A 24074-nucleotide genomic window follows, 5' to 3' on the forward strand; every position below is an offset into this window, starting at 1 on the left:
GAAGCATCTGATAGTCTAATTGACATCATTTGAGTCAATTGGAGGTGTACCTGTGAATGTATTTCAAGGCCTACCTTCAAACTCAGTGCCTCTTTGCTTGACATCATGGGAAAATCAAAAGACATCTGCCAAGACCTCAGAAACAAATTGTAGACCTCCACAAGTCTGGTTCATCCTTGGGAGCAATTTCCAAATGCCTGAAGTTACCACATTCATATGTACAAGCAATAGTACGCAAGTATAAACACCATGGGACCACGCGGCCGTCATAACGCTCAGGAAGGAGACATGTTCTGTTTCCTAGAGATGAACATACTTTGGTGCGAAAAGTGCAAATCAATCCCAGAACAACAGCAAAGGACCTTGTGAAGATGCTGGAGGAAACAGGTACAAAGGTATTTATATCCACAGTAAAACATGTCCTATATCAACATAACCTGAAAGGCCACTCAGCAAGGAAGAAGCCACTGCTCCAAAACCACAAAAAAAAGCCATACTACGGTTTGCAACTGCACATGGGGACAAAGATCATACTTTTTGGATAAATGTTCTCTGGTCTGATGAAACAAAAATAGAACTATTTGGCCATAATGACAGTTATGTTTGGAGGAAAAAGGGGGAGGCTTGCAAGCCGAAGACCACCATCCCAACCGTGAAGCAAGGGGGTGGCAGCTTCATGTTGTGGGGGTGCTTTGCTGCAGGAGGGACTGGTGCACTTCACAAAATAGATAGACAATTATGTGGATATATTGAAGCAACATCTCAAGACATCAGTCAGGAAGTTAAAGCTTGGTTGCAAATGGGTCTTCCAAATGGACAATGACCCCAAGCATACTTACATAGTTGTGGCAAAATGGCTTAAGTCCTTAAGCAAAGTCAAGGTATTGGAGTGGCCATCACAAAGCCCTGACCTCAATCCTATAGAACATTTTTGGGCAGAACTGAACAAGCGTGTGCAAGCAAGGAGGCCTACAAAACGGACTCAGTTACACCAGCTCTGTCAGGAGGAAGGGGCCAAAATTCACCCAACTTATTGTGGGAAGCTTGTGGAAAGCTACCCAAAACGTTGGACCCAGGTTAACCATTTAAAGGCAATGCTATCAAATACTAATTGAGTGTATGTTAACTTCTGACCCACCGGGAATGTGATGAAAGAAATAAAAGCTGAAATAAGTCTTTCTCTCTACTATTATTCTGACATTTTGTAACGTTCGTCATTGGGAGACAGAGAGGAGGACCAAGGTGCAGCGTGGTAAGTGTTCATCTTGTTTTAATAAGAAATACTGAACAAAACAATAAATAACAAACAAACAGTCCCGTAAGGTGAAAGACAAAAAAAAACACTAAACAGGAAATAAGCACTCACAACTCAAAAGTGAAACCAGGCTACCTAAGTATGGTTCTCAATCAGGGACAACGATTGACAGCTGCCTCTGATTGAGAACCATACCAGGCCAAACACAGAAATACCAAATCATAGAAAAACTAACATAGACAACCCACCCAACTCACGCCCTGACCATACTAAAACAAAGACATAACAAAATAACTAAGTTCAGAACGTGACACATTTCACATTCCTAAAATAAAGTGGTGATCCTAACTGACCTAAAACATGGATTTCTTTTACTAGGATTACATTTCAGGAATTGTGAAAAAACGAGTTTAAATGTATTTGGCCAAGGTGTATGTACACTTCCGCCTTCAACTGTATGAAGCAAGCGATGGAACCCTTTTTGGTTCTTTTAGGAACCTTTTTTCCTATCATTGCGGGCTAGTCTCTTGTGGACAGACTACGGATGCGTTCATCTGCCCAGGCATTGCTGCTGCATGCCAATTCTTACAATGCCTGGATAGGTATTTTAAGTATCAGCTAACCACATATGTTATAACAATCTGTCAGTTGATGACACGGTCGATGATGTGGCATGCAACTATTGGTTGATGCATGCGACGTCTGCGCAGGGGAATGCTAATGCCGCGTTCAAAACAGCTGGGAACTCGGAAAATCTCTGACTTCCGATTTCAGTTTGTTCAAGACCACTGTGAATTCTGTGAGCACTGACTGGGAAAAATCGTTCCCAGTTGTCTTGAATGCACCAGAAGTCCTCCTGACTTCAATGAGTCACAGCTCTCCCTGCTCTGTGAATCACGTGGGTCACGTCAGCCAGGCTACTAATTGCATACACTTGATGCCAATGATTGACCCTCCCATAGGAACATCATTCTCTTTGGAGGAGACAGTAAAGCAGCAGGAGAGAGAAGTGCAATGAAGTGAAAGTGAAACCATGCCGCTAAGTACAAACCTTCATACCCTGAATACAAGCCAAGCAAAATGACTTTGAAATCTACTTGATCACTTCAGCATATTGAGAATGTTGGATCCCATTGGTCAGTCGACTTCAATGATTCCTCTGAAATGAAGCCTGACCAGGATGAAGGCCTATCTGAGGTAGAGATTTTCAAAGTTTGCCCTGAGAATCCTACCAGAGATTATTTGGGACCTGTAGGAGTGAGGTTTTTTGAGGAAGGGGATCAATCCTTTTTGGCCGACCCATATGTTGTTTCAAGCTGGGTAAAGGACAAACTGGGAACTGTTACGTCGGCCAAAGTTTCGAGAAGTGGAATTGTTTAGATTTTTTGAGGCAGCGGGCACTCCGCTTCACGCGTATCGTGCTTGACCTGTGTCGTGCTTTGCTCTCCAGAGTGATGAACGGATTGGAGTTCAGTGTAGTGGTGGATAAGAAGAGAAAGAATATTTCTGGTGTTTGTGACGCCCGCCATTTGGTGAGATGCAGACTCTGTAGAAATCGTGAGACGGAGGATACCCTGTCTGGCTTGTTGAGCTTCGATATGGAGTTTCTACCAGATAAGGTCAGGCTAGGATGTATTAGCTATTCGGAGAGGGCACCAATTTGGTGAATGCACCAATTTGTAAGTCGCTCTGGATAAGAGCGTCTGCTAAATGACTTAAATGTAAATGTAATGTAAATGCATTTGTTCCAAACCCACTATTCTGCTCTAGGTGCCAAGGATTCAGACATGTGCCAGCAGAATGTAGAAGGGAGATCCCACGATGTGGAAAATGTGCATGAGGGCATAGTCAGAGGGAGTGTGAAGTTTCGGGTTGAGAAAACAGCCTGGGATCTGAAATTCTCTGTACGAGAGAGAGAGAAGTTGAGATTGTTAGAGTGGGGAAGAAGGTTTAATATACTGAGGCAGCAAGGAGAGTAGATGATAGCCCAAGGATGAGGGTTCTGACTGGGAGCCCCCCAGTGAGTAGGCCTGAAGAGAGAGATTCAGAGAGGATGAGTTTTTAGTAAGGTTGGATTTCTTGTGTTTTATAGCTATGGTGATCAACTGTACTGCACTGATGGAGTGGAAATTACAGAAGAGAGGTGTGGTAGTTGCAGCAGCAAAGTATTTTGGTGAGAGATTTCAGTGCAGAAGATCTACAGGGAGTTTTGGGAGATGGGGTTCCAAAGCAGAAGGATGGGGTGATGGGTTTTGTGGATAGTATCTAGGTAAGTTGCAGGGTTACATGGTGGTGCAATTTAAAAAATTTGCCCTTCCCCTTAACTTTTTTTACCAAAATATGAAATCCGCACATCTACCTGCGGAAGGCAGCAACACACAACACAGCGTCTAGTCTGACAGAAATTCACAAGAAGAAGACCCTCCATAAATACACTGCTCAAAAAAATAAAGGGAACACTTAAACAACACAATGTAACTCCAAGTCAATCACACTTCTGTGAAATCGAACTGTCCACTTAGGAAGCAACACTGATTGACAATAAATTTCACATGCTGTTGTGCAAATGGAATTAGACAACAGGTGGAAATTATAGGCAATTAGCAAGACACCCCCAATAAAGGAGTGGTTCTGCAGGTGGTGACCACAGACCACTTCTCAGTTCCTGTGCTTCCTGGCTGATGTTTTGGTCACTTTTGAATGCTGGCGGTGCTTTCACTCTAGTGGTAGCATGAGACGGAGTCTACAACCCACACAAGTGGCTCAGGTAGTGCAGCTCATCCAGGATGGCACATCAATGCGAGCTGTGGCAAGAAGGTTTGCCGTGTCTGTCAGCGTAGTGTCCAGAGCATGGAGGCGCTACCAGGAGACAGGCCAGTACATCAGGGGACGTGGAGGAGGCCGTAGGAGGGCAACAACCCAGCAGCAGGACCACTACCTCCGCCTTTGTGCAAGGAGGAGCAGGAGGAGCACTGCCAGAGCCCTGCAAAATGACCTCCAGCAGGCCACAAATGTGCATGTGTCTGCTCAAACAGTCAGAAACAGACTCCATGAGGGTGGTATGAGGGCCCGTTGTCCACAGGGGGGTAGTGCTTACAGCCCAACACCGTGCAGGACGTTTGGCATTTGCCAGAGAACACCAAGATTAGCAAATTCGCCACTGGCGCCCTGTGCTCTTCACAGATGAAAGCAGGTTCACACTGAGCACGTGACAGACGTGACAGAGTCTGGAGACGCCATGGAGAACGTTCTGCTGCCTGCAACATCCTCCAGCATGACCGGTTTGGCGGTGGGTCAGTCATGGTGTGGGGTGGCATTTCTTTGGGGGGCCGCACAGCACTCCATGTGCTCGCCAGAGGTAGCCTGACTGCCATTAGGTACCGAGATGAGATCCTCGGACCCCTTGTGAGACCATATGCTGGTGCGGTTGGCCCTGGGTTCCTCCTAATGCAAGACAATGCTAGACCTCATGTGGCTGGAGTGTGTCAGCAGTTCCTGCAAGAGGAAGGCATTGATGCTATGGACTGGCCCGCCTGTTCCCCAGACCTGAATCGAATTGAGCACATCTGGGACATCATGTCTCGCTCCATCCGCCAAGGCCACGTTGCACCACAGACTGTCCAGGAGTTGGCGGATGCTTTAGTCCAGGTCTGGGAGGAGATCCCTCAGGAGACCATCCGCCACCTCATCAGGAGCATGCCCAGGCGTTGTAGGGAGGTCATACAGGCACGTGGAGGCCACACACACTACTGAGCCTCATTTTGACTTGTTTAAAGGACATTACATCAAAGTTGGATCAGCCTGTAGTGTGGTTTTCCACTTTAATTTTGAGTGTGACTCCAAATCCAGACCTCCATGGGTTGATACATTTGATTTCCATTGATCATTTTTGTGTGATTTTGTTGTCAGCACATTCAACTATGTAAAGAAAAAAGTATTTAATAAGAATATTTAATTCATTCAGATCTAGGATGTGTTATTTTAGTGTTCCCTTTATTTTTTTGAGCAGTGTCTATATACACCGTTCATAGAAGTTTTTAACAGTTTTGGGAGAGCAAGCGGTATAAAGAAGCTATACATGCCATCAATGCTTGTCCATGTTCAGTATGGCCTGCACTTTTTTCCTTTTTTAATCCCATCTGTTTTGAAAGAAATATTCTTAGATAAAAAACAACAACTTTTGTCTATTTATTAACCATTAGAGCGATGGCTAGCTCTTTACAATTGCAAGTCAGTAAAGGCTTTAATTTGACATTGAAGTTCTAAATTTTATATAGATTTGTAGAATGTCCACTGCTTACATTGCACATTCTGGAAACGGTGAGATACTTTCTTTCGTCCCTTGTATTCGTTTATTCATTGTACTGGCCACAAAAAAAAGGGTCCTGCGCCTTTAACTGCAAATTGTACATAATTTTATTTCGCGAGATTTGCTTGGCGCGGTGACCCATGTGAGAGACACATCCTGCAAAAATCATTCTCCCCTGCAGAGAAAAAGGCAATGGAGCGCTGAACATTTTCACTTGTATCCCCCTTCCCCCAAAGGCCCCCGTATTTGTTGTGATCAGATTTCTGTAACATTTTTTGGTTGGCTATCGGGCGGTGGAACGATGTGGATTCAGATTCGGACCATAGACGGAAAGGAGACACGAACCATTGAGGATCTTTCAAGGCTGACCAAAATTGAGTATCTGAGGCTGAAAATCAAGGATATCTTCAATGTAAACCCCCAACAACAACGGTTATTCTATCGGGGCAAACAGGTAGATGCTATCTGTCACATATGGTCATCCTAACAGTCGTGTGTTGTGTGTTTACGGTGCAGGATTAGGTGCTAGGCTGTTAACGTTGTGCATAGCACTGGAGCTTCCTGTTTTGAAGGGAATTCGCCAACAGTTCTTGCGCAAGAGCTGAGAGGACGGACTGTGGTGCCATATTCATATGCTGTCATTGTCCCCATGCATTCTGTGTCTACAATGTTGCAGTTTTCAGTAGGCCTGTTTTCCAAGATGCATACAACAATGTATCAATGTAGTAGCCAACACTTGAGCTAGACAGCTGAGAAAAGGCATATTCTTCGTGATCTTTTTTCAGATTTTCCAGTGTCATCCACATGCCAGGAAGCCATCCCGTTATTACAACCTTATTCAGACCCCCATGACCAGTTCGAGATCTAGATGCATTGCGAACAGGATTCTACTACGTTTTCCAAAATATGTGGTCTCTTGATGACTGTCGTCATGGCCTTTTGATGTTCATGTGATTTGTATTATTCATTTGTTTAGTTCAGGATGCGTTGCTCCACGTGCCTTGACGTGAAGTGCAGTGTTTACACCCGCGCCCTGGTGGTTTGACTCAAACTCAACGTCACTACATCGTGAATAGTGGTTAGGTAGGCGCTACTGTGGAAGTGCTCTTTGCACGGTGACTTTGTTTCCCCATATTCTGCATGTAGGTTACATGCAAAACATGGTTGATAGATACGAATTCTGCTGGACCGTGTTGAACAATACTAACACTCCTGGGGATTCTAGAAGCTGAACTAGTAGATTCAGAGACAATTGTCATTGAATGTGAGATTTGAGATTTGAATGTGAGATCTCTCCAAGTGAGATTTGACATTGATCAGCAACATTACATCTTTTACAATATGACATTGATCAGTCATTACAACATTGTCTTTTCTGCGACTTCGTATAATGCCTTGTCATCATTTCGGTGTTTGTGAAGGTAATATGCTAGAATGCTCTGTACCTTTTTTTTAGGGCCCTGTTTTCAGTCCAGTAGTAAGGACTGGCGACCAGAGGACTGGCAACCAGAGTGTTATCAGAATACGCACACACCCACCTTGTATCCTTTCTATCCAGTGTTTGAGCCAAGTATAATGACTCAAAATGCCATCCGTTAAAAAGAAAGACAATGGTGATTGGGTTGGAGATGGAAATGCTGCCGTGCCCCTGTGACGGTCATTCAATCATTTGTGCGTGTGTGTGGGGGTTAATTGTCTGACCACTGTGCCCCTGTGTATGTCCCAAATAGCAACCTTTTCCAAAAAGCACTACTTTTGACCAGGGCCCATAGGCAATATGTAGGGAATAGGGTGCCATTTGGGACAGACCGTGTGTGGGGAATATTACATCTGGAATAATGACTCAACATGCACCTCATAAAGAAAATACAGCTTTTTCTATTATCATAATTTAATATGCTTCACACCATCCTTTTCTTAATCCAGTTATTTAACTTACCATATAAATGGATTCCTCTGAAGGCACTTTAGCCATTCTTAAATCCTAGGCCCTGTAAATAAAATAAAAAAACTAAAGGAAAATCAGGACTGCTATTGAAAATAAATGGCTTGCTCTTGTTTTGCTGGATTTCTGACACTACATTAAGGATTTAAGTGGTTTTGTGTTTACACATCCATGCTTTGGGAGGGATTCCAATTGACGGGGATGTCGTTCATTGCTGTATAATGTGCAGTACAGCATGATGTGTCAGCCATTTTGAATTTTTGAATGAGGAATTCCCATGTGCTCTCTTTTGAGAGGAAACATGGGACGGAGCCACGGCAAGCTTTTTTTTCATTTTTTTTTGTGGGGATCAAGCAACTAAGCGTATTCTATTTTAATGTGAATTTAAACAAAAGACCTGCGTTCGATTTGCTTCAGTTGGCAGCCTACCTACGTTTTCATCACCTTGTGATGTATGTTATGCATGGCTGGCTGTTTCTAAGGAAACAATATGCTTTTCTCTTCTCTCTTTTCCATACTGAGTGTTGTTTTCCCACTATCATTTGATTTTAGGCCTAGTTTGAGATGAAAACAGAATCCAGTGTGTAAGGTTTGTTATACAAGAAGACCTTCGGTTTTCAGTGCTGATATTGTGTAGTAGTGTAGACCTAGTAGTAGAGTAATGTACTGTTGTGAGTATGTACTGTAGTAATCTTTGTGTTTCCTCTGCCTCAGGATAGCAGGCAGGGTGGGTGGGTGGGGGATTTACACGTGTGAAGTAATGTGAAGAATGAACCACGCGCAGTACCCACTACCGTCACACTATTAAGACTGTTGCCAGGAGCCAGAGGAGACTCATTCAATTTCAAAATGGCGTCGCCCTAGTTCAAAGCATGTGTTCTATGCCCTTGCGTTTGAATGACTGTCAATTTTAGAGAGCCACAGAGGTCTTGTAACAGTCTCTTCATTAAGTCTGTGAACAGATCTCTCTACCTGCCTATAGTCGGTCACAGATTCTCCCTTTCTGAGAGCACAGTCCCTGCCTTTCTCTTTTAGATCCTGGGCATACCGTCTTGTCACACACACAAAAACAGAACACTCCACTAAGCAGACCCTCGTCCGCTAAACATCTACTCTGAGACTTGTGATTGGCTGGTTTTCGAATTGTGCTCCCTCTCTATTTGGCGAGTGATTCACAGAAAAATGGTTTCAAAGAAAGCCACTTGCACTGATGGCATGTTTAGAAATGCTCCTAAATGTGTAAAAAAACAGATTAAGAACTGTTTTTAATACACACACACATTTTCAACATTACATCTACGGGCTGATAAGCCTTGACCCTTTTTTTCTTAGTTGGGGACAACCAGGGCATTCGTTCAATCGTCTTGTTATGGCTCTGTATATGAGAGGCAATATGGCTCTGTATATGAGAGGCAATATGGCTCTGTATATGAGAGGCAATATGGCTCTGTATATGAGAGGCAATATGGCTCTGTATATGAGAGGCAATATGGCTCTGTATATGAGAGGCAATATGGCTCTGTATATGAGAGGCAATATGGCTCTGTATATGAGAGGCAATATGGCTCTGTATATGAGAGGCAATATGGCTCTGTATATGAGAGGCAATATGGCTCTGTATATGAGAGGGCAATATGGCTCTGTATATGAGAGGCAATATGGCTCTGTATATGAGAGGCAATATGGCTCTGTATATGAGAGGCAATATGGCTCTGTATATGAGAGGCAATATGGCTCTGTATATGAGAGGCAATATGGCTCTGTATATGAGAGGCAATATGGCTCTGTATATGAGAGGCAATATGGCTCTGTATATGAGAGGCAATATGGCTCTGTATATGAGAGGCAATATGGCTCTGTATATGAGAGGCAATATGGCTCTGTATATGAGAGGCAATATGGCTCTGTATATGAGAGGCAATATGGCTCTGTATATGAGAGGCAATATGGCTCTGTATATGAGAGGCAATATGGCTCTGTATATGAGAGGCAATATGGCTCTGTATATGAGAGGCAATATGGCTCTGTATATGAGAGGCAATATGGCTCTGTATATGAGAGGCGTTATGGCTCTGTATATGAGAGGCGTTATGGCTCTGTATATGAGAGGCAATATGGCTCTGTATATGAGAGGCAATATGGCTCTGTATATGAGAGGCAATATGGCTCTGTATATGAGAGGCAATATGGCTCTGTATATGAGAGGCAATATGGCTCTGTATATGAGAGGCAATATGGCTCTGTATATGAGAGGCAATATGGCTCTGTATATGAGCAATATGGCTCTGTATATGAGAGGCAATATGGCTCTGTATATGAGAGGCAATATGGCTCTGTATATGAGAGGCAATATGGCTCTGTATATGAGAGGCAATATGGCTCTGTATATGAGAGGCAATATGGCTCTGTATATGAGAGGCAATATGGCTCTGTATATGAGAGGCAATATGGCTCTGTATATGAGAGGCAATATGGCTCTGTATATGAGAGGCAATATGGCTCTATAAGAGAGCTGGTTGGTTGTGTTCCTTGGTCTTTGCTTATGTGGGACTAAGATAGTGTGTGTGTGTGTGCTGCAGTCAGCCATGTGTACAGATGCCCCACTCTCCAGTTTAGGGTTGGGCTGAAGGTTTGGAGCCTGTTGTCTGACACGGCTGAGGGCACTTGAATTAAGTTACGCTAATGGAAGTTGGTGTCCTTTCTGAGTTAAAGGGACTGTGTTTCACACGGTGGAAAAGTGACCGATTTTTATTTTTGATCTGTGCTGCGCAGGCAGTGTGAAGTAGAGGCAGACAACAAAAGACCAGTTTTCAAACATTTTTATTTAAGGCATGTTTTTTTTTTTCTATAACTGAACTCAAGACTCAACCCATTCTCCATTCACATATTGTTGATTTAGTTATTTTCAGTTGTATCAAAGAAGTTACTTTTCAAAAACCATGCAAGATTAAAACGTAACGAATTAAATAAACAAAAAAGGGCCCAGGAAGCAGGGTGTCCCATTTTCTTCAACCGTTCATCTTACAACCTTTTTAGTAGCTATTTGCTCTCACCAAACGCTTGCCACATGCCCTCTGCAACAGGGATCCACCATGCTTCTGGGCTGCATCACATCCGGTGGGATGTCCGCACCTCAAATGGAAAGAAACGGGGATTTTCTAGAAGTCAGGTGAACATGCGTTACTCAATGAACCAGAGTCTGCAGAGTTAACTTGGCAATCAGTCATGTACTGTTAAGCAGTGGTACTTCAGGAAGATCAATGCCACAAAGGCTACATTTACACAGAGAGCCCAATTCTGATATTTTTTCACCCCACTAATTGGTCTTTTGACCAAATACATCAGAACTTTTCATATCAGATCTTTTTCAGAGTTGATCTGATTGGAAAAACGTCTAGTCCCAGTTTAGCAATTTTATATTCGTATCCCTGCATGTGGATTTGGATTTAGGCTAGTTATCACCGTGTCAGCTCAGTCTAGTTATTTTGTTTACGGTTCCTTCAGTGGGGATGTGTTTTACTTTCAGTGAAGCCCGTGTTTTACTTAATTTGAATATCAGCTAGCTACAGGAACTGAGTGTCAGTTGTTCTTGGTAATGCGAGGAAAATGGAAGTGCTTTCTTTTTCACTCTACTAGAACGGCTTGTCAGAAAACGCAGGGTCCTGCTTTACGGACACGACGGCTAGAAAGAAACAAGGTTTGGGGGAAGAGGAGAGCAAGCTGAGTCTATTTCAGCCAACTTCTTTCTATCCATATAATTACTAGAGATGAAGAAGGGAATCTGTTTTAAGGTATATAAAAAAAAATGTGTGTTCTGTATCGATGAATAAATAAAGCAATAGAGTTTGGTATAGGCTAGACAGCGAGTTCCATGTCAGTGTTTTGGGCTGCTTGGGGGGTGTTCGCTCTTGATTAGAAACGTGACCTATTTTTTTCCTATTGGCGGTCTAGCGGGCGAGAGGCGAGGGGTGGTTTGGGTGGTGGGGGGAGGGGTAGGGAGTGGAGCTCACTGTCTGGTTGAGCAGTGTGTGTTGGGCGTTTCCTGCCCTATCCCAGAGTTCCCTGCTCCCTGCCAGGCTCTGACTGCAGACTAGTATCTGACCACCAGCCCCACTGACTGATTTGGGTTTGCACCTTTGTTGTGTTAGTGAAATGAATAGTCACACACACCAGCCCTGACTCGCTTACAAAAATACACATGAACGCCACACGTACGTACGTACGTACACACGACTGCACCAAGTGCATTTCGGAAGCACAGGTCGCGTACCGATTTTCTTTTTGAAAGGCTTGGCACTTATTCAGAAACACCTTTCCAAATTCTGATAGAAATCTCAGGTGGTCCAATTCACTTAATTGGCAGGTAGAATTAACCACCACAAAAGTTCAATGGTTATAATAGAAATGTTCTGTCATTTTAATTGCGTATACAGAGTACTTTTCTCTGTTGCGTTAAATCATTGATAGGCTAGATGCCAACGCATACCTGTCAGCCAGGATGGTAATCGAATAGACTTTTCCAGGTGATGTGGTGTTGCCCTCCCCTCCACCTGGAGTAGATTAGGTTTCTATTCTGTATCGTAATGAACAGGATCTGTCCAGCAATTACCTAATTCAAATACAAAAGTAGCTGTTTTAATTATTACGTATTCAGAATATGTTGTGACCTTGCCAGTGCGTAAGCAAAGCACATCTGCTGTTTTTGTTTAGATTTTTTTGTTTGTTTGTGCGTGTCAATGTCTGAGTGACGTGCTTGTAATGATTTAGCAATGAGCTTTTTAAAGACAGTCTGGCTGACTTGTCGGTCGTCACCTCGGATAAACAAAGAAATGAGTTTGACCGAGGAGAGGTGGTACTGGTAACAACCAAATAAGAACACGAGCATGAACACACACACACACACACACACACACACACACACACAGTGGTTGTGCCACCACGAGGTCGATCTTTTGACCATGCTTTCAAAATATTTTTCCATTAGTGTTTCTTTTCCTCCTTAGTCTTGCAGATGACTGAGGTTTCATTGCACATTCCTAATGTTGTTATTGACGATGACATTTACATCCCACTTTGGAACTTTGATATGCCCGTAGAGTATATTATGTTCAACAAAGTATTTAAAAATGTGCCAAAATGTAATACATATGCCAACTTTGATGAATTGTTTCTCAATTATGCTTTTTGATATACATGTCAACAATCCTTCCAAAGGACCATGCTATGGATTGTGATTTTGGAGATTTTCACAAAATCAGTCTTTTTTTTTTTTTTGGTCCGGATTTGTGAGAGGAATCGCTTGTATGAGAAATGCATTTCGGCATATATTTTCCAAGAGAATTTGAGCTAGAATCCGTTTTCTAGATGTCATCAATTGATTCAGTAAAAGTCTGAAGAATACGTACGTCCCAGAGCAATCACACATGTGGTGAATGCACAAGCTTCTGAAGACCAGATATGATACATCAATATCTATCACATCCACAACTGTTATGGATGTTACGGATATCATAAACGCTGAAAGAGGATACTGACAATGAAAGAGTGGAACCAATTCTAGAACCACACAAAACCTTTAGTTTCCTAAAAGTTTCAAGATAAGGTGCATGTTTTATGACCCCCCCCCCCTTAAAAAAATGTTATGGATGTTACATTGCCTGTCCCAGTCAACCTCCTACATTTTAAAGGACTGTAGAATACACAAACAAAATGTAGTATTGCTTCATGAATATATCATCTTCGTAACTAATACTGGGAACAGCTGTGAGTGGAAAAACAAGCTTTGTGAGCCCTTTCTAAAAGCCATAAAATATGATTGACTGAAAAGCTTTGGCCACCTACTCTGTAAATGGTCAAAATTCATTAAATGAATATTTTCAAATAAAGCTTGAACTCCAACACATAGACCTTAAGGGTAATGGTTTCATTTGTAAATGAACGCTCAGGTTGACTTTTACACAGAATCGCCCAACCATAACTTTTCATATGAACTGGACGGAAGACATCCAATCGCCCCAAATGTTTTACCATCCCTTGACCATAGCTAAACCCCAAATTTGTAGAAGCGTTATAACATCGGATATCATGGGTACTAACTGGACCTGGGTTTTGAGTATAATTATTGTCATTGCCTAAGCCCTAAGGAGCCTATAAAATGTCTTGTTGAAGAGGGAGATTATGCAAATCGTAATTGACTCTCCAGTTAAAGGCCAAACGGCTAATGTACGCTGTGTTATGGGATACCATGCATGAAATAAAATAGGCTTTTCCCGACACAATAGATTAATTCTAGTCGGTGTGCCGCAGCCTGCCTGGTGTCCCTTCTCTCCATGATGGTGTCTAGTCTACCATAGAAATAGAATTACTAGAACGGACATTCCCATTTGAAGTCAATGTTCTGTGATGGTAGTAATTATATTTCTGTGCTATGCAGTTTACTCCACATGGGAGGCAGACAGACCGACATGGACACAGACAACCGCACACAGACAGGTGACCATAGTGTTTGTGGCGATCACGGGCGGCCTGCTCTGTTCTAAATTTCACAAGATTATTAAATAAGGGAGGTTAGAGGACGGGAGATTGCGCTCTGTCACAAGCCAGTCTGGAGCGCCTCCACTCTCGTTTCTGCTTTTCTGCCTCAATAAGTAACCAAGGAGAGGAGCGAGTGGCCATGCTTATTTCTCCAACACAATGGAGGATGGGAAAGGGTCTGGTCACTGGCTACCTCGCTCGCTTCTGCTCTGATGAGACGAAGCTACATAGATCCATTGGGACACAACAAGCTGTTTGCTCACCATTATACCATAACATTTTCATGGAAGTAGGCTATAACAAGAGATACAGTAACATAAACACGTGGCAAGTAATGAGGCAGCCAGAGAGGCAATGTTTCTTAACGTGAGGAGTCTCTCACTCAGAAGTGGAGCCGTTTTCTGACACAAACTCATGACTGCGGAAATGCGCCACACCACCATCTGAAAGACAGACCGAGATTGTGGGGAGGGAGTTTGTCGATATGGAGGGGGGCTTCTTTATTGGTTGCCATAGCGACTTAGGTAGTGTGCCCCCCCCCTTCCAGATGTAATATTTTATTTATTTATTTGAGGAAGAAAAAAAACGCAGTGGAAGGCAGAGATTTGTGTCGTTTTGTTCAGGAATGGATGTTTGTTTATTTCCCCTTAGCTTTTATTCCGAATTGTGTTGAGCATCAACTCATTGTCCCTCCTCACCCTTCTGAAGAACTGTGGAATTCTGTCTTTTTGCCGAGCTCTTTGTTTGCTCTTGACAATCAGCTCCGGCTCGATATGTGCTTCTGACGGCGATGCTATTCTGTTCATTTTAATATTGAGCAGATGTCTGCCAGTGCCAGAGAAGAGAACCCCCCCAAAAAAAGAAAAAACTAACACCAAAATGGCTGCCGAACAGATCTGTGTGTGTGATTTTTCAGATGCAAGATGGCCATACACCGTTTGACTGTCACACAGCTGTTTTACCCACCTCAAGCAAAACACAGACAAAATGTCTGCCTTACTAACAGATCCATTTGTGTGTCAATATTTTTCAGATGGAAGATGGCCACACGCTGTATGACTACAACGTGGGACTGAACGACATCGTCCAGCTGCTAATCCGATCTCAGGCAGGGGACGCTCCCGACAGCCCCCTCGTCCCGTCCATTGCACCCCCTGTCACCCCGAAGGACTGTGACACCATGCCCATGTCCAGTAGTACATCTCTGCCTCCCACCTCCTCCAACACCACGGCTGGTGCAGCTACCACACCCTCCCCATCCAAGCCTACCATAGTGGCCCCCAAACCCATCCCTACCCTCACCACAGTCAACAACAACACAACCACCAGTAACACCAGTACCAGTAACACCAGTGATCCCAATAACAACAGGGCCAAGTCTTCTACTCCACCAGCACTGCTGGAGAAGCTCGACAACCAGCCATCAACCTCTACACGTCCCTTCCTCATAGACGCCGGCATGGGGGTGTTCAAGGTGAGAGAAAGAACTTGCTGGTCTGTGGTACCATTTTCTCTCAGGTTGTGGTTTGTGTATGAGATTATATAATATTATGTTCATTCAATAATGGACCTTTTTGAGCCGGATATGAACCAGAGGATACAACTCTCCCCAACCGTATACTTGTGTCTTGAAAGGTTTCAAACCCCTACTTTCTGTCCTCTAGTCCAGCTTGGTTAGTTTCACAATTTACTACTGACGTTTTGTTTCGTCGTTTGTTTCTTTGATGGCACTGGCACACTACCTCTTATTTGTATTGTGGTTTTTGGACCCACATGCCTGTGGTAGTTTGCATTGCCATCTGCCTCTCACTCCCTCAGCATTCTGTGTTTGATTGCCATAGTGACCAGTGGATACAGACAAAGGGCTCTGGAGTATTTCGCTACTGTAGCAGGTCCAGTGGTTTGGGTGCCATTCTGGCCTTCTCTAGCTGGCTGGCTGGTTGGCTGGTTGGCTATCTTGTTGTGTGCGTGTGTGTCTGGCACGGTCATGTTGCCCTTCACCTCTCCCCTCCCTGTCACCCTGGTTAGATCCCTCGCTGGAGGTGACATCTCCTTTTAGTGCCAGTCGTCAGGGAAACGGTCTGTGAACATGCAAGACAGACCTGATCCTGTGTCTCTACTCTAGGGTGACACTAACAGACATTCAGTGGAGGTTGTTCTTCTTCTGGGCCCGTATTCACAAAGCATCTCAGAGTAAGAGCTGATTTCTAGGATCAGTTTAGCCTTTAATGAATACGATATGGGCAGGGGGAGACTTGTTCCTACGTCAGCACTCCTACTCTGAGAAGAGTTTTGAATTTGGGCCATTTACTTAAATTTCCCTGTTGAATTATGTCTACTGGAGCTCTGAACGTTCGCCTCACGGTAACCATGTTGCGACACGTTTAATCTCCCCAATGAATCAGACATTTGAATTGGGGAAACTTTTTATTGCCACGCAACAAACGGTTGCTAAGATTTTTCTTGGTAATTAATTTTTTTTATACTCCGTTGCAGTAAGTGGCAAGGCTGACACGTTTTGATAGACGTCCTCTTAACAGTTAACACCGTAGCCAAGCTGCAGGGGAGCTGGGGCTAAGGATGCCAAGCGGACCCAAGCCAAGAGACACATGCGCAGAACTTAACCCTGAGAAAAGGCATGCTGGCCTGCTGCTGGTGAACCACAGTGGCTGTAAATGATATTGGCTGGAACATGGACAGTAACTGTCTCTTGGCTCAATGAAAAGCCTGTGCTAGCCATCTACCATCAAGGTGATGACTGGCCCTGTGTGACTCAGTTGTGGGTTAAATTTATGCAAGGATCACGCATACACATACCAAAAATGTATGTACTCTGATATATTCTTAGCTTTGGGACACATCATTGTGAGAATGTGTATTGGTTGTCCATCGTTCTGGTGGGTGGCAACAGAAAATAACAATACCACAATATAGCTGGCTTCACCCCCGAGTCCAACATTTTGTCCAAAGCGCACCATTCCTGCCAGTAGACAACGCACTTCACGCTACCACTGTTTACACTGCAGGAATATGGTGCGGTTCGGACAAAAGTTGGATTCAGATGTTTATTTGATAGCGAGGGACACATTTCACTTCACGTCTTGTAAGTAGAGTTCCTAGAGATTATACATATGTTTTTGTTGACAGGAAAACATTTTTTGGGGGTGAAGCCGGTGTTGTGTCTTTGGCTATGCCAGATTAAATGATATGACATGCTATTCTATAAAATAATTTCTCTGTAATTAATATTACCTGATTGAGCTAATCATGTAAATGTAATTAACTAGAGAGTCAGGGCACCACAAAATAATATTTATAGAGCTGTTATCTTCCGAATAAACTCTTAAAGACCTAGTAATATTTTACATAAATAGCAGTCAATATTAATCGTCACCTTAATTCAGTCTCATCTGAATGTTGTAAATTCTTGGTTATCTTCCTGAACCCTGACTAACAAGTTGAATCAGCAATACAAAATTGGGTTGAATTATTTATTTACTAAATACCTAACTAATCACACAGAATTACACATACACATAATTAATCATAACTTGATTACAAATTACGTCATAAAGGAAACGTCCCTAGCGGGCGGAAGAGATATGACCGCATTTTACACAAAAGAGAAGGGCTGGGTTTGAGTGAAAGAGCGGGAAGACTGAGTAACAAAGGAAGAAGCTGTGCTATCGTAAATACAGTAACTTATGCATTCTAAATTACCGCCCATTTGGAAAAGGAAAATGCAATAAATATTTACTCTGAGCTGCGCTTCAGTAGGTTGGTGGTAGATGGAAGGCCGTGTTGCCAAACCGAGTCCTTTGTCCTTTGAAGAATGTCTCTGGTGGTCAATTGGATACGTTGTAGTAACGTCGTTGTCTGTTCTTTCCTAACCCTTGTTTGCAGCTGCTGTTGCTAACTCAATGGCTAGGAGGTATCACTTCTGTAGTGAATAAGAATTCAAAGTTCATACCATTCGCAACCAAAGCTGACGTTGATGTTGGCTTCGTTCTGTAGTTATTTTCTGAACCATTCTGACATCGGACCGTCGTCCTCACATCCTCTGAACAGGAAGTTATATTGTCGTCAAGGCTTTATATAGGAAGGGAGAGGAGGGCGTGTTTGAAAAGTTTTATCTCTCATTTGGAAGCTAAAATTACATTTCATCCCATCACGAATAATTTCATATTCAAACATATTTCAATTGAACAACAATTCCATGTGAATCCGATAACTCTGATATGTGGACTTTCCACTGTAGAGTTTGTCATCTTATCATTGATGAGAATGTCTCGGATGACAACCGAACTGACATCATATTTGGGGTCAAAATGATCACAAGAACGGGGAGCAAAAATCCCAGAACCACACGAGGGGACCTAGTGAATGAACAGCAAAGAGCTGGGACCAAAGTAACAAAGCCTACCATCAGTAACACACTACGCCGCCAGGGACTCAAATCCTGCAGTTCCAGACGTGTCCCCCTGCTTAAGCCAGTACATGTCCAGGCCCATCTGAAGTTTTCTAGAGAGCATTTGGATGATCCAGAAGAGGATTGGGAGAATGTCATATGGTCAGATGAAACCAAAATATAACTTTTTGGTAAAAACTCGTCGTGTTTGGAGGACAAAGAATGCTGAGTTGCATCCAAAGAACACCATACCTACTGTGAAGCATGGGGGTGGAAACATCATGCTTTGGGGCTGTTCTTCTGCAAAGGGACCAGGATGACTGATCCGTGTAAAGGAAAGAATGAATGGGGCCATGTATCGTGAGATTTTGAGTGAAAACCTCTTTCCATCAGCAAGGGCATTGAAGATGAAACGTGGCTGGGTCTTTCAGCATGACCATGATCCCAAACACACCGCCCGGGCAACGAAGGAGTGGCGTCGTAAGAAGCATTTCAAGCTCATGGAGTGGCCTAGCCAGTCTCCAGATCTCAACCCCATAGAAAATCTTTGGAGGGAGTTGAAAGTCCGTGTTGCCCAGCAACAGCACCAAAACATCACTGCTCTAGAGGAAATCTGCATGGAGGAATGGGCCAAAATACTAGCAACAGTGTGTGAAAACCTTGTGAAGAGTTACAGAAAACGTTTGACCTCTGTCATTGCCAACAAAGGGTATATAACAAAGTATTGAGATACACTTTTGTTATTGACCAAATACTTATTTTCCACCATAATTTGCAAATAAATTCATTAAAATTCCTACAATGTGATTTTCTGGATTTTTTTTCTCATTTTGTCTGTCATAGTTGAAGTGTACCTATGATGAAAATTACAGGCCTCTCATATTTTTAAGTGGGAGAACTTGCACAATTGGTGGCTGACTAACTACTTTTTTGCCCCACTGTATTTATGACTGTCATAAACCTACCCCCAGGCCAACATCGTGACACCTATTATGGTAGGGTTATTTTCAGTCACCACCCACCAGAATGATGCATAACTCAGGAAGTCCAACCAACACAGACTCTCGATGTTGTGTCACAAAATATTTTCGCTTTAATGTGAATATTAAGAGTAGACCCCCCCCCCAGTCTTTGTCCACAAACACTCACTGGCAAACTTTCCAGAACTGATGAACATTCCAGAACAGTGATACAATCCTTAGGTGCTAACTCTATTAGCTAACTCTATTAGCTAACTATGCTATGCTACTCATCATAACATAAACTGAGGACGCATCAAGAGGCGATCTGAATCCAGACCCAAGCCATGAATGCATGGAACACAGAATATTTCAGACGTCATTATAAAGGCCTTGAGAGAGGGGGTGGGGGGTGTTAGTCACGAAGAAACATTGGGGTCTCCAAAACCCACAGTCTGGAGAAGCGTGTTTTGGTTCCCCACTTTACATCTGGATGAGAATCAGATGCTTCATTCAGACTGCTGTTTCATGTGGTTATGTCATTAGCTCCAGGGGAGACAGATAGTGAAAGCAGTGTCATCTCCACAGGCCCACAAGGACTGCTTACAAAATAGTGGCACTCGGTATCAATAATACTCTGGACCTGCAACCATTAACTTAAATTAAGGGTATAGAGCTCACTGCATCTGCAAATCTCAATTTCTTTAGCCATGATTCACATTGTAATGTCAACATTGCGTGGCCCACGCCTCAGACAGGGAGGGGCAAGGCCAAACTCAGCCTGTCTCAGTTGTGTGCTTTGCTCTTCTTCCATCATTAAAGGCCCAATGCAGCTGTGATTTGCAGAGAGGTTTGGAAATATTTTCTTATTGGTCTATTAACTAATTTAACGCCTGATGATTTCACCAGGCAGGCCATAACTCCATCCCACCAAAACAGGCAGAAATTTCAGGCGGTCTTTTCAAACCGCTCTTACACTAAAAGGGCATTATCATAATTGTTCCCAATTGGAAATATATATTTGACTGCACTGGGCCTTTAAATAAACAGAGGGTAGTTGGAGAATTGATAGCTTAACACCAATAACTAGGCTAACCCAATTTCACATTTAAACGTCTTTCTCATTTTGTTGCTTCCAGTGGTCCACTGACGTTTTGTTTTTTTCAGCCACTTTGTATTCCATTGTAAACAAATGCTTGTCAACAATAGTACATCTTTTTTTATGGGTATTTTAGAAGTAATTGCAGAGGTCTATTTCTTTAAAAAACTTTTTTTTTTTTTTAGAAATGTCCAATATGTCTGTCATTTTTCTTTGATGCAGCATACAACATTTAGTTGTCCAGATGCCTGCTTTCATTAACACTGAAGCCAGGTGTACTCTTAAAATGATAAAGAATAATATGTGTATTTTTATGAATGTTTAAAAGCTAAACTATTTAATTTTTTTCTTATCTCCCAGATAAATGAGTTGGTGGACTGCAGAGACATAAGCATCGGTGCCTGGTTTGAAGCCTGCATCGACAAGGTGGCACGAACCCCAAAGGGTCAGAACAGCAACAGCAAAGCTCCTACAGCGGGGAAGGTTGGCAGGCCTAGCAAAAGGACTAATGGCAAGCTGGAGGCCGAGCCGGGCCAAGGCCACCCCTCCTCCTCCACGGACAATAGTAATGGAAATAATTATTCAATGTTAAACTCGGACAGTGGGCCAGGGGCTGCGTCCTCCACCTCTCAAACAGACTCTACTGCCACAGACAAAGGGAAGGAGGATGTCACGTACCATATCAAATATGACGAGTAAGTTGGAGCACCTGAGGAAAAAGGCAGCATGACTTGTCGGGAATTCCCACTTAGGAACCCTATTTTGGATTTATTTTCCCCCTTTTTGGGGAGGGGTCATCTACACTTGATAGTTTCACCCACCCAGGTTTGCTTTCCTTAATTCCCTGCCATTTGGTTTCTTTTAGGCGTGTTAGAGTAGTTCCTATTCTTTTGGGATGGGTCACCTACTTTTGGTTGGTAAGTAGGAGTACGGTATGTTGTGATGAATCCTACCAGGTACAGTGAGCTCTAAAAGAATTGTGGTTTTTACTCTGTACTCCAGCACTTTGGATTTGAAATGATACAATTACTGAGTGCAGACCGTCAGCTTTCATTTCAGGGTATTTTCATCCATATTGGGTGAACAGGTTTGAAATTACAGCCTTTTTTTGGTACCTAGCCCCCCTCCCCCATTTTAGGGGACCAAAAGTATTGGGACACTATACTGTTTGTGTATTAATAAAGTAGTATAAAGTGTAGTGTTTGGTCCCATATTCATAGCACACAATGACTACATCAAGCTTGTGACTCTACACATTTTATTGAATACATTTGCAGTTTGTTTTGGTTGTTTCAGATTATTTTGTTTCCAATAGAAATGAATGGTAAATAATGTATTGTGTCATTTTGGAGTAATTTAAATTATATATTCTTTGCACCTTTTTCTCCCCAATTTTGTGGTATCCAATTGATGTAACTTGATGTAACTAACTTGTCTCATCGCTGCAACTCCCGTATGGGCTCGGGAGAGGCGAAGGTCGAGAGCCGTGCGTCCTCTAAAACACGACCCAACCGAGCCGCACTGCTTCTTGACACAATGCCTGCTTAACCCGGAAGCCAGTCGCACTGGAAGAAACACCATACACCTGGCGAACCGTGTCAGCGTGCACTGTGCCCGGCCTGCCACAGGAGTCGCTAGAGTGCGATGGGACAAGAACATCTCTGCCGGCCAAACCCTCCCCTAACCCGGACAGCGCTGGGCCAATTGTGCGGCGCACATAGCCTGGACGTCAGAGCCTGGACTCGCACCCAGAATCTCTAGTGGCACAGCTAGACCACCGTGCTACTCAGGAGGCCCTTGGAGTCACTTTTATTGTAAATAAGAATACAATGTGTTTCGAAACACTTCTACGTTAATGTGGATGCTACCATGATTATGGATAATCCTGAGAAAGTTAGAGATGCACAAATATCATACCCCCCTAAAATGCTAACCTCCCCTATTATTGTAATGGTAAAAGGTTAGCATGTCTTGGCGGTATGATATTTGAGCGTCTTACTTTCTCACTCGTCATTATTCACGATTCATTCAGGACTATCCGTAATCATGGTAGCATCCACATGAATGTAGAAGTGTTTCGAAACATTCTATTCTTATTGACAATAAAAGTGACTCAAATTAATTTCTGTTGGGCACAAAATAATCTGAAACACAACCAAAACAAACTGAAAATGTATCCAACACATTTGTAGAGTCACAAGCTTGATGTAGTCATTGCGTGCTAGGAATATGGGACCAAATACTAAACTTTAGACTACTTTTAATAAATGTAAGTGAATTTGTACCAATACTTTTGGTCCCCTAAAATGGGGGGTGCTAGGTACAAAAAGTGCTGTCATTTCTAAAAGGTTCACCCAAAACGGATGAAAATACTCTCCAAATTAAAGCTGACAGTCTGCCCTTTAACCCAATAGTCAATGTATCGTTTCAAATCCAAAGTGCTGGAGTACAGAGCCAAAACGACAACAAAAAAAAAGAGAAAGAAAGGGGATGTAGACTGAGCTGTGTAGACTGGGGTTGCTGGGGAGTTCAGGAGATACCATTACATGCCATATATTTGGCTGTAGAAGTGCTTTGATATCCCCTTACAGTATGTAGTCCCGCCCCAGTAAATACAGAGGAGGTGTGATTGCATGCAATAGAAGTGGCGATAAATCTGACATAATACCCCTTATGTATTGCTGCACCAAAAGTGCCAGCCACTCCCTCAGTAACCTTTGACCTGGAAAACTAAAGCTCTAAGCAGTAATGAAACGGTAGTATTAACTGTTTTCCTTAATAGGCTGGTGGGGCACTGGCCAGTAAAGTCAAATTGAGTTCAAAGGCAGGTCAAAAGGCAACAGAGTTATGTCCTGTCTCAGAAATCCATTCCCGAAAAATAGGTGTCTGTAGATCAGTGAGCTTTGCATGTTTTAAGACCGACAGATAACCTTCTGAAACACTGGCTAGTCACCTGGAGTAATAGCATGAGAACCAGATTTAATACAGTAGACAGGTCAGTTGGTAATCTGAGATGTTGAGTCTCATTTTCCAATGTCCATTTTCCATGTTGAGTCTCAACTTCCATGGCCTCTCTGAAAACATTGTCAGTAGTTGGTGTTTATAACCACAACTTGGACGACATGTACAGTTGTGCAAAGTATTGTCACGAACCGGCTCGTAGCCCTTAACAAAGAGGGAGACAACGTGCAGATAACGGAATAACAAAAATATGTTTATTAACTGAAGTTAACTATATAGAATTTAACAATGCTCTGTGTGTGTGTGGGTAGTCAGTAATCAGTGGTGTAAGAGAGTGGTTGCGTACAAAGATTGTGATAATGAGAGGTGCCACAACAAACAAGCCACAAAACGCCACAACCAAAAATAGTATGTCTGTGTGGAGAGAAGGCTCCTCTATGAATGGGGGGGGAAAGGTGTATTTATCCCCGGAACACACCCGAGCCCAGGTATGTCCCATTTCGCTGACGACCCTCCCGGCTCCGCCCACCGTCATCCTATTAAGGAAAACAAGCGTAAAGAGAGAGAATTTGGCAGACAGTGGGAGGGTCGTCACAGCAGCTAA

At 43.1% G+C, this 24074-nt stretch overlaps 1 protein-coding gene across 2 annotated transcripts in view; it reads left to right on the forward strand.

The window, feature by feature from the left end:
• The first annotated feature begins 5690 nt into the window (after positions 1-5690).
• The window catches only part of LOC118387931 (E3 ubiquitin-protein ligase UHRF2-like), a 42393-nt gene continuing 24009 nt past the window's right edge, over positions 5691-24074 (forward strand). The window contains exons 1-3 of one of the 2 annotated variants that reach the window (XM_035776779.2): positions 5691-6018; positions 15077-15517; positions 20870-21204. In XM_035776779.2, coding sequence (XP_035632672.1) covers positions 5866-6018; positions 15077-15517; positions 20870-21204 — 929 coding nt within the window. In that variant the 5' untranslated portion in view covers positions 5691-5865. Of the gene's footprint in view, positions 6019-11004; positions 11301-15076; positions 15518-20869; positions 21205-24074 lie in introns of those variants that run through there. The other variant, XM_035776780.2, reaches the window with a different exon arrangement.

The sequence above is a fragment of the Oncorhynchus keta genome, chromosome 9 (genome assembly GCF_023373465.1).
Source record: "Oncorhynchus keta strain PuntledgeMale-10-30-2019 chromosome 9, Oket_V2, whole genome shotgun sequence".
Lineage (NCBI taxonomy): Eukaryota > Metazoa > Chordata > Actinopteri > Salmoniformes > Salmonidae > Oncorhynchus > Oncorhynchus keta.